The following is a 10,366-nucleotide window of genomic DNA, read 5'->3' on the forward strand; positions in this document are numbered from 1 at the left end:
TGCTTGGGGGAACCCAGAATCGTTCTCTGCTGGCTCTTGGGGTTCTGATCAAGCAGCAGTGGGATGGGGATCCCACCACTGGCGCCAAGCATGGTGTCCACACTCTCCACACCCTGCCTGCCCATCTCCTGCTCAGAGTGCTTTGGTGCGTTAGCCCCTGACAAGTGCTGAGAGCAGCCCCTGGCTGGCAGTAGCACTCAAGGAATATTAGTGATGATTTCATCACTGTGACTGTCCTTGGCCATATGGGTTCTCCCCCTTCCCCCACATGCTTCCCTCCCCCTCCAGCTGGAGCGGGCCACTCAGAGACCCCCGTGCCCCCTGGCCTCTCCCAACCCTCTTCCCATCACCTCTGCTTGTCCAAACCCAGCGCACGCCTTTTAGGTCCATCTCTGATCTCCGCCTCCATGAAGCCGGCTCCTTCCCACTAGTTGTTTTTCTGTTGTTTCTCCCCCAGTGTGAATCCTGCATCCATGAACCAAACAGGAAAGCACAGGAGGGCTCGGGCATGTTTTGATTTGCTCAGAGCCTGGTACACAAATGGGCACTCAAAGAGGTACCCAAAGCAGGGTTCTGAGGCCATCCTAGGAAAAGCAATCTGTCTGAATGATCAGTTTCTTATTCTCTTTTTCTCAGCAGTTAAAAGAAAATGTTGTACTGTCCAGCCAGCCAGGCACCCCACTGGGCTTCCTGTGGGTGGGGTTCCCATGGCACCTGGGCTGGAGTGGTGCTCACAGGCCCCTGGGCAGCCAGGCAGCCGGGTGCATCCCCAGGCTGTGGTGCTGGGTGGGCGGAGACCTTCGGAGACGAACGTGCCCCAGGCTGGCCTTCCGCTCAGCTCCTGGTGTGTGAGCATCAGCTGTGTGCCGGGCTCCGAGTCAGGTGTGGCTCGGCTGAGGTTTGGATGGATCCAGGGGTTTGCTGAGGATCCGCAAGGGGTGAAAGCAGGCCATCAGACCCCAAGTCCAGGCCTCTGTCTGGCTTTCCACACCTCTGGGGTGGACAGTGAGCTCCTCCCAGGGAACGTTTGTTTTGCTGCCGGGCCCAGACTTGCCATTAATTAGTGAGTCCAGAAAGGCCATCGTGTAATTCTTAACAAATTGGGAGAGTCCTTTGAATGTGCTCTCAGTGTATTTAAATGTTTTTTTAAACTTACCACAGAAAGTCACACATCTCGAAATTTTCAGGATCCTTCATTAGAATTTTTGTTTTCCCCACCAGCATCATCTTTCCTTTCTTAAAATTTTTTTCTAGTTTTATCGGGACACACTTTAAATTGGGAATTCTATCCTTTAAGTATATGATCTTCCTAATACTCTTTTGAAAAAAAAAAAATTTTTTTTTTTTTTAAGAAGTTGGTTCCTTTCCTTTGGAAGAGGTGGTGACTGGCTACCAGAACATTTAGTTTCTATAATGAATTTTTCCCACTGTGGGGCCAAACCTCAAAACAAACTCAGTCAGTCTTCGTTGAGCTGTGTGAAGGACAGCTTTCGCTGGGAATGGACATCTAAATGTATTCACTATGACCTCTGTCTTTACGCTCATCCTCTCCAGATGGATCATTTTCTTAACTAGAAATGATTAGTCTTCCGATATGTTGTTGTTGTTCAGCTGCTAAGTCATGTCATACTCTCTGCACCTCAGCACGCCAGGCTCCCCTGTCCTCCACTTTGGAGTATACGTTAGCTTTTTATATAAAAAACAAACTGAGGTGAATGTTTGATGGGGAAAATTTTTTAATGTTTATTGTTGTTGACTTATTTGGCTGCACTGGGTCTTAGCTGTGGCATGCAGGATCTTCTCATTTTGGCCTGTGGGATCTAATTCCCTGACCTGGGATCGAATCTGGGCCCCTGCCACTGGGAGCGTGGAGTCTTAGCCACTGGACCACCAGGGAAGTCCCTACATTCACTTTTTAGCTAACATATTGGAAAGTGGTTGATTTGCCCAAGTGCTGAATGGGTTAATCATTATCTTCCTTGTGAAGTGGCACGAAGAGCTCACAAAGGGAAAGAGGTTCTGCCAAAGAGAGCAGTGGCAATACCAGTGTAAAGTTGGGGGGCCCCCAACTTTAGAGTAAGCGCCCCCACCCCTGCCTTTGGTTGGCTGACAGCCTACCCCAGGCCACACAGCCCATCCTGAGGTCTCTCTGCAGGGCCAGTTTTGAAATAGTCATCTAGCTGAAGCCTGGTCCTTAGTTTGTCTAGCTGCCCCTCACAAGGAAAATAAGGTCTTGATAGCCATCGTTCTCTGGGTCTTCAAAAGTCAACAAGCTCATGCTCTGGGACATTCCGACGGCTGAAGGGATTTATTTCTAAGTTATCCACATCTGCTTTGTCACAGACTCTCTCCTGGCTTACCTCTGGGCCAGGAAGCAGGCTCAGCCGTGGTTGTTTATCATGTGCTTTAAAAAACATTTTTTTTTTCAGCTTTACAGAGGTGTAAGTGACAAAACAGTAAGTTATTTCATTGTACAGCGTGCTGATTTAACATCTACTTCTCATTCCGTTTGCTTTCCATCCCCTTCTAGGCAAGCTCTTTTTGGAGACCATGTGAAGAAACCCCAGAGCCTGGAGGACACGGACTTGAGCCGCCTCTACACAGCCACATCTCTGATGCAGATTGACGACAACGTGATGAGGTGTGCCCACGGCCTGGGATGGGGTGCCAGGCGGGAGGTGGCAGGCCAGCACTGCCCAGCGCCAGGGGTTTCCTCTGCACACTTTGGTGTTAAGGGTTTGTTTGTTTGTTTTTAATGCCCACTGTTTAAAAACTGAAGATTTCAGGACTTCACTGATGGTCCAGTGGTTAATATTCTGGCTTCCACTGCAGGGGCCCCCTCGGGTTCAATTCCTGTTCGGGGAACTAAGATCCCACATGCCGTGCAGTATGGCCAAAAAGTTTTTTTAAAAAACCCTGAAGATTTCACAGAGAAATCCAAATTTCTAATGTCTCTTAAAAAATAGGAAGATGCTCTGAGCACTCATTCTGCATTCCTGCCTTGCCCAGCTGAGCGTGAACAGGGGAGCTGGGGTGTGTGCGCCCTAGTTGTCCATAGTCCTCAACTCTGGGATGGAGATCAAATGTCACATAAACTGCATGTGGCAATGGAGTAAAAGGAGAAGGAAATATTTCTGTACTTGTACCTGCCCATGTCTCGATCCAAAGTAGAAAAACCAAAAGTAAACCAAGAGAGCTAGGTGTTGCAAGAAAAATGGACAGAGCCTCTTCCTTTAGGGGCATGAAGACGCTTCTCTCTGAGTGTAAAACCAAACCTCGCCCACTTCGCTCAGGGACCCTTTCCTGCCCCACCCTCTCCAGGCACCTGAGGTCACCCCTTTGACAGGGTCCTCTTTTCTGGCACCAGTTGTTTCTGATTGAGGTTAGCCTCACCTGGAAAGGTAAAGCTGATCTCTGACCTCATCATTTTCTTCTAAAAGCATCATCCTTTTTGTTTAATGATTATTTGATACCTTCAGATGTGGCCTAAAGTTCATCCAAATAGATATTAACCTGAGGGCATGGGATCTGTACTTACCTTCCTTATGAGGTTTTAGTAGCCTTCTTATACCAAATAACTTTGAAATATGCCCGTGAATATGCCCAGTTACTCAGAGGAAATGGAAATTGCTGATATGTTCAACAGGCAAGAATGAATTATACCCACGCTCACCTACCACGGGGCATGCAGCTTTACTGTGGTACAGACACTGTCCTGGGGCTTCCGTTGTGGCCCAGACAGTAAAGAGTATGCCTGCAATGCAGAAGACCGGGGTTTAATCCCTCGATTGGTAAGATCTCCTGGAGAAGAGAATGGCTACCCACTTCAGTATTCTTGCCTAGAGAATCCCATGGACAGAGGAGCCTAGCAGGCTATAGTCCTTGGGGTCGCAAAGAAGTTGGACACGTCTAAGGAACTAACACTTTCACTTTTCAGACACTATACTAATGAGGGAAAAAAATATTACATAAATTTCATTTATCTTCTAAGTCCAAAAGAGAGTGTTTAGGAAGAAGCTGCTCTCTTTAGCTCCGTTTTACAGAGGAGAGGGCTTCCCTTGTGGCTCAGCTGGTAAAGAATCCACCTACAATGCAGGAGACCTGGGTTCGATTCCTGGGTTGGAAAGAGCTCCTGGAGAAGGGAAAGGCTACCCACTTCAGTATTCTGGCCTAGAGAATTCCATGGGCTATACAGTCCATGAGGTCGAAGAGAGTCAGACATGACTAAGCGACTTTCACTTAGAGAGAAGCTCAGAAAGGTTAAGCCCTTTGTGTAAGCTCACATAGTAAGTGACAGAACCAGAATTTGAACCCAGATGCCATAGCCGGGTATTCTTAACCGCTAACTCTGGTACCTGTGTATATTCTCTGATATGATGTGTTAGTGTGGGAACCGGCACAGTAATATATCAACTCAGCATTCCAGTCTTATTCCAAGTGTTGTTTTTTCTTTTTCTTGTGTGTGTGTGTTCCAGGAAGTTTCACGGCTACAACTCCCTGAAGGAATATTACGAGGAAGAAAGCTGCATGAGATACCTGCACAGGGTGAGTGGCCACAACTCAGAGAGCAACATCTCAGAATTAGCATCACTCCACCCAGCTCCACCCACTGTATAACAAGTTTCCCTCCTCAGCTTCCCTGGTAGAAGTTCAGCCGGCATCTGGCTCCATCCACTCTAGTTGTTGACTTGAGTTTATTATCGAACAAAGCCCTGCCGCTCTGTGACCTCTGAGTAGTAACCCCAGAGCTGTTCCTTAGTCCAGTCTGCTCCCCACTCTGTTGTGAAAGCCCTTAAAGTCACTGCCACATCCATTTTTTTCATAAGTCCTCCTTTGATAGTGTCATCCAGCCTGGTTCCTACTGTGGTTCCTCATAGGAAGCCCATGTAGATTTCTTACAATCCTAGACTCTTTTGGGTCATTGTGTCTTTCATTGGTGTGGTGCCCAGGACTGAACTCAAAATTCCTGCCTTGATCTGGCAAGCACAGAGCAAAGCAGATGTCTTTCTGTATCCAAATGGTAGAGAAGCATGTCTTTGGTCGAAGTGGATTGGTTTATATTAACGGAGTTGTCAGCAGCGATGATGAACTTTGTGTGTATTAAATCAAGCTTGTGTCCGATCATAACCACTATGCTTTTTTTTAACCTGAATCACCACCAAACCAGTGTCTCCCTTTCTATCTTTGATCAACTGCTCTTTTTACTCAAACACAGGACTTCCTATTTATCCCTGTCAATGTCCACCTGTTAGTCTGGCCCACTACTCCCCCAGCTAAAGCAGATCATTGTGAATGGCAGCTCTGCCATCGTGTCATGCCAGCCACCCCGCATACTTTAGCATCATCATCTAGGCTTTTCATGTCTTCATTTAAGCCATTACAGAAACGTGGAACTGTCCAGAGCCAATGTCAGGGCCTCCAGGTTAGCCAGCCAATCGTCACACTTCCTGAGCATGGCTGTTCAGTAATATCTGAGCACCCCCATCAACACCACCTCCGCTAAGAACAAAAAGGGCACTACTGGCTGTTTTGCTAAAGTGGATGTTGAACGCACAGCTGCCAAGAGCCTCCCAAGATCTACCAGCCTGCTCCTGTTTTCCTTCCTCAGATTCTTCTAGAAAGGCTCCTTTGTCTACAGTGAAGCAGACTCCTTTCTTTCTCCCCACAACATAAATTGGATGACCATGTACATAACTCTGTAAAGTCGTTTTTCTGAAAGATATGGCTAATCTGAGACACTGTGAAGAGAATCAGAAATATGTTGCCGGCGAGTGTTGTAGTCTTGAGCCTTGCTCCATCAGAGCACGTGGGTCACCTAGGACACCAAGCACGGCTCCTGTACGTGCCTGCCAGGGCTGCAATCCCAGCGGCCACTGCCAGGGAGCACAAGGCATCCTTAGTCCATTAGGTCAGCAGACTGAACACCGACCCTCTTCCCTTTGCTTCAGAAACATGTCCAGTAGTGTATTTCAGCCTTGAATCAACGGGATCTAAAAAAAGAGAATTGATCATTTAATCCTGCTTTTATTGCCTTGTTTCAGATTTACGTACCTCTCATGCTGGTGAATGCAGCCGATGACCCCTTAGTGCACGAAAGTCTTCTAGCCATTCCAAAATCTCTTTCAGGTAAGTGTTTCTTCCCGCCACTCTCTCAACCACTCAGCAAACTACCACAGTACGTCACCTTCACCACACTGACATCTCCTGGATACCAGAGCATCTTATGGCAGTATTCTTATTTAGTCTAGCCTGATAGGCCTGGGGCTGTGGTAGAGCCTGTGTTGAGCCTTTCATGTTCTGTCCTGGTGCAAGAGACAGGATCCTCATTTATAACCACAACCCAGAGTTTGGGGGAGTCCCCTGGTATTCTATGAAATTATTGCCTCAGGGATGTGACTCCATTATATCTGAGAGCTTGACTTAAAGAGATATTTAGACTTAAAACTTTGACCTGAAAAGGAAAAAAAAAGTCAGTTCTGCTGCCTCTTGTGACAGCCAGCCTCCCTGTCCACTTTGAGGATAAAAATATAAGCCATTGAAAAAGTAGAGAAGGTCACTCATGGGAATACCGTCGTGTTTCAGGCTGGCATGACCTCATGTCTTGCTAGGTAGGAGCTACAGAAAGAACTAGAAAGAGGGAAGCAGAGGAAATACTTGGGTGACAAACCACAGTTACTGTGCATTGTCATTCAGATCCCTCGGACCAGACCTCCCTGCCCCATCCTCTGTGATTGTTTCCTCTTATAAGCATCACATGTTAACCAGAGGGAAAGGGGTACATCTGATTCTCTCATGACCCCAAGTTAAAGAGTAGATAATGCAGCAAACAGACCAAGGACCAATGTCCAGACAGAGCTCTGTTCTCCACTCAGAGCGAATGCATGTGTCGCAGGTGTGTTATGTGATAAAAGCTGTCGCCTGTCAACCGCCTGTCAAACCACAGGCTCCCTGCACAGAAACAGCCACGTTGGCAGCGGCAGGAGGACACAGGCTTCCTTCTGCACATCTAAAGTAACACCCACAGCGCTCGTGCTATCATACAGAAACTGATGAAATAGCAGCCAAAAGGGAAGAATAAAGGGGATCAGACAAGAGCCCTGCAGAGCCAGAAATGCAGGTGCCAGGAAGTGCCTCAGAGGCCTGGAGCAGCCAGCAAGGGGCCCCTTGTCGCTCGTCCCCCTGGGAAGACAGATGCTCTTTGTGGTACCTGAATGCACCTGGCTCCCCATTTTTGCACGTCTTCAGTAATGGCTTTACTAGCACATGTGGGACTAGCTTAAACGTGGACTCATAAAGTCAAGCTCCAGGTTTGTAATTCTCAGATGACCATTTATCACGTGAGGTTGAGAGCTCGGGCAGCTTTTAACACAACTTGCAGCTTTATGTTTTAGTCTTGCAAGATAAAGTTCTGTAGTGGAAAATCATTGGCTGCATTGAATTCATCTGGTTCTTTGGTCAATAAGAGTGTGTTAGGAATCCGTCCTCAAAGTCTGGGCCCCACCAGTAGCATCGGCATCACCTGGGAACTTGTGAGACCCGCAGAGTCTCAGCTCCTTAAATCCAGGCCTGTTAAAGCCAAACCTATATTTTAAGTCAATTGCCTGGGTGATTTGGATTGGCCAAAAAGTTTGTTCAGATTTGTAAGATGGTGCAGAAAAATCCGAATGAAATTTTTTGGCCACCCGGATACTTGGCTGTATGGTTGAGTCACCTGGGAGTTTTAGTAACACCAATGCCTGGGTCTTTCCTCTTTCACCTGCCAACCCCCAGTTCCATCCCACCCCTGCCCTCACATCAGAATCTCACTGGTCTGGGTGCAACATAGGGACCTTTATTAAAAAAAAAAATTCAGGTGATTCTAATAGGCAGCCAAGTTTGAGAACCACTTAGAGTTCTAAGGATGTCCTAAAAGGCAACCCACACCAGTATTCTTGCCTGGAGAATCCCATGGACAGAGGAGCCTGCTGGGCTACGGTCCATGGGGTCACTAAGAGTTGGATACGACTGAGCAACTAAACCTAAGCTAGTGCCCGTTCTGCCCCAAAACTAAGCTGCTATTCCCAAACCTGCTTGATCTCACCGTCTTGCCTGCCCCCATCAAGTCAGCACCCGCCCCCACCGCTGGTGAACGAGGCGGAGGGGGTGGAGATCAGATGCCCACTTAGAGGGGGACACCTGCGCCCTTGGGGCAAGCCTGGGCCACCCTGGCCAGCTCGCCCTCCCACCTCCAGCCCTGGAGCCGGTCAGAGGACAGTGACTCACTCAGCCGCCTTTCTCCTGCAGAGAAACGGGAGAACGTCATGTTTGTGCTGCCCCTGCACGGGGGCCACCTGGGCTTCTTTGAGGGCTCCGTGCTGTTCCCCGAGCCCCTGACGTGGATGGATAAGCTGGTGGTGGAGTACGCCAACGCCATCTGCCAGTGGGAACGCAACAAGTCGCAATGCTCTGACACGGAGCTGGTGGAGGCTGACCTGGAGTGAGGTGCCCCCCGGACTCTGGCGTGCTCCAGCCGCCCTCCTCTGGAACTCTCATCCCTCACCGGCTGTTTTCAGGTCTCCCATCTCCCTCAGCGACCTGGATCTGACCTCACACCATCAACGGGGACCACCCACTAGGCACACACGCGACCTGAAGTGGGTGGCGGTCCCTGGGAGCTCCAGGCTATTTTTGTGCTTAGTTACTGGTTTTGTCCATTGCATTTGTTAGCCATGGTGACAAGCGACAGGGTTCTCACCCTGCTGTCCGGTGTCAGCATCGGATTGCTTTCAAGCCAATTACATCTAGTTTCCCTATTAAAAAGCGTGTCTGAACAGCAGTTTTGCTTTGCCCATCAGATTTCCCCAAGAGCAGGGAAGGATGGATGTTGCGCTGTGGCGGTTGCGTGTGTCCTGGGCGTAGACCCTAGACAGAGCCCGTGCTGTGGCTTCAGTTCCGCTCGGGGCCCCCTGCTGCGAGTGTGGCCTCTTATGTGACAAAACTCCCTCCAGTCAGAAGCCAAGTTTCTCCCTTACGCATTCCTGACGATGAGAGTTACCTGGGGCGCTTATTACAAATTCAGCCTCCCACGTCCCTCCCCTTGGAGGTGTTTCTGTGGGGCTGGGAAGGGGCCTGGGATTTTAATTTTTGACAAGTGCCCCAGGTGATCCTTATCACCAGGCAAATTCGAGAAACCCAATGGTGCGGAGCCTGTAAATTAGAAACGTCTTGGTAGCTCACGGTATCTCGTAGCTCCCAGGAGCCTCTGAAGCAGCAGTGCCTGTCGCATGCACCTGCCCTGATGTGACAGCCATGAGCAGTTTCAGCACGGGCCTGGGCTGGTGGTGGAGACTTCAGGCCTGCCTCTGCCTCTCACTGGCTATATGACCCTGGACAAGTCCCTTTGAACTTTTCTTTCTTCACCTGTAAAATGCAGGAGCGGCTGGACCAGGCAGATTGCCGAGATCACTACCAGTTCTAAAGTTCAATGACAAACTCAGTTTACTGAGGTTTGAGAGAACTTCTCTCCAGGGGAGCCCGGGAGCTGTTCTAAGCATGTCGATATCATCATTTGCCTTTCTTTTTTTTCTTTTTCCTGTCCCTCACTTCATATAAAGTGGTTTGTTTTTGTTTTTTAAAGTACTCATTTTATTTTTTTAACCCAGTCTCTCTAACTCTGGCTTTTGATACCAAACAGTTCAAAGGTTGGATCTGAGTTTGGAGAAATCGATTTTCAACTGAAGAGGGTGTGATTTTGGAAACCGGATTTTTAGTTGAATAACTTATGTCTATAGGCTATTGGATAGGTCTTTCCAGAGTGTGTCTTCTCAAATGAAAAGCCCACGCTGTGTTTCAAGTACTCCTTTCCTCCAATCCTGTGGTACTTGAATATCTAAAAACCCTGCACTTTGAAATAATCAGCAGTTGCTCTCTGGAACTGAACAGAATTATGAGTGAAATGACCTAGATACTTAAAAAAAAATTATTTTTTCCCCTGCTTCTACTTTGCTCTAGGACAGACAGGAATATTAATAGTGGATCTGTGTGCGGATATTTAAGGGGTAAAGGGAGCCATATGAGGGCCTGGGTGCAGACTCTCGGTCACAGGTGGTTGTAGTTTGGGCATCGGTCCTAGTCACGTGAGTCATGTGTTGTTTTCTGACAATCACCAGGTTATCCTAAATGGTAACATCAAAGACCACTGTTATCTGAAGAGACTGAGGCTTCTCTGGTCTCGACTTGGCTTTGGTTTCTCTCTCTCTCTCACACACACACACAAATTCATCGTCATGACTTTCCCCCCAGGTTGTTATTTTTCAAGTGCATATCTCGTTCACGTGCTTTTAGCACAGATCGGCACTTTATCTTCTGCCCCTCGATTTGGAAGCTC

The 10,366-nt window shown here is 48.2% G+C and overlaps 1 protein-coding gene and 1 long non-coding RNA gene across 2 annotated transcripts in view; one reads left to right on the forward strand and one right to left on the reverse strand.

Annotated features, from left to right (window-relative positions):
- The window catches only part of ABHD2 (abhydrolase domain containing 2, acylglycerol lipase), a 107,321-nt gene extending 97,340 nt beyond the window's left edge, over positions 1-9,981 (forward strand). Inside the window, exons 8-11 of the mRNA XM_055556592.1 lie at positions 2,531-2,641; positions 4,476-4,545; positions 6,042-6,126; positions 8,284-9,981. Coding sequence (XP_055412567.1) covers positions 2,531-2,641; positions 4,476-4,545; positions 6,042-6,126; positions 8,284-8,480 — 463 coding nt within the window. The 3' untranslated portion in view covers positions 8,481-9,981. The remainder of the gene's footprint in view (positions 1-2,530; positions 2,642-4,475; positions 4,546-6,041; positions 6,127-8,283) is intronic.
- Positions 5,742-8,480, reverse strand: LOC129634403 (uncharacterized). Its single transcript, XR_008705608.1, has 2 exons — positions 8,263-8,480; positions 5,742-5,990 (listed from the first exon to the last, which is right to left on the reverse strand). It is a non-coding gene; the product is annotated as an uncharacterized LOC129634403 (long non-coding RNA).
- Positions 9,982-10,366: the final 385 nt, after the last annotated feature.

The sequence above is a fragment of the Bubalus kerabau genome, chromosome 19 (assembly GCF_029407905.1).
Source record: "Bubalus kerabau isolate K-KA32 ecotype Philippines breed swamp buffalo chromosome 19, PCC_UOA_SB_1v2, whole genome shotgun sequence".
In the NCBI taxonomy this organism is placed as follows: Eukaryota; Metazoa; Chordata; class Mammalia; order Artiodactyla; family Bovidae; genus Bubalus; species Bubalus kerabau.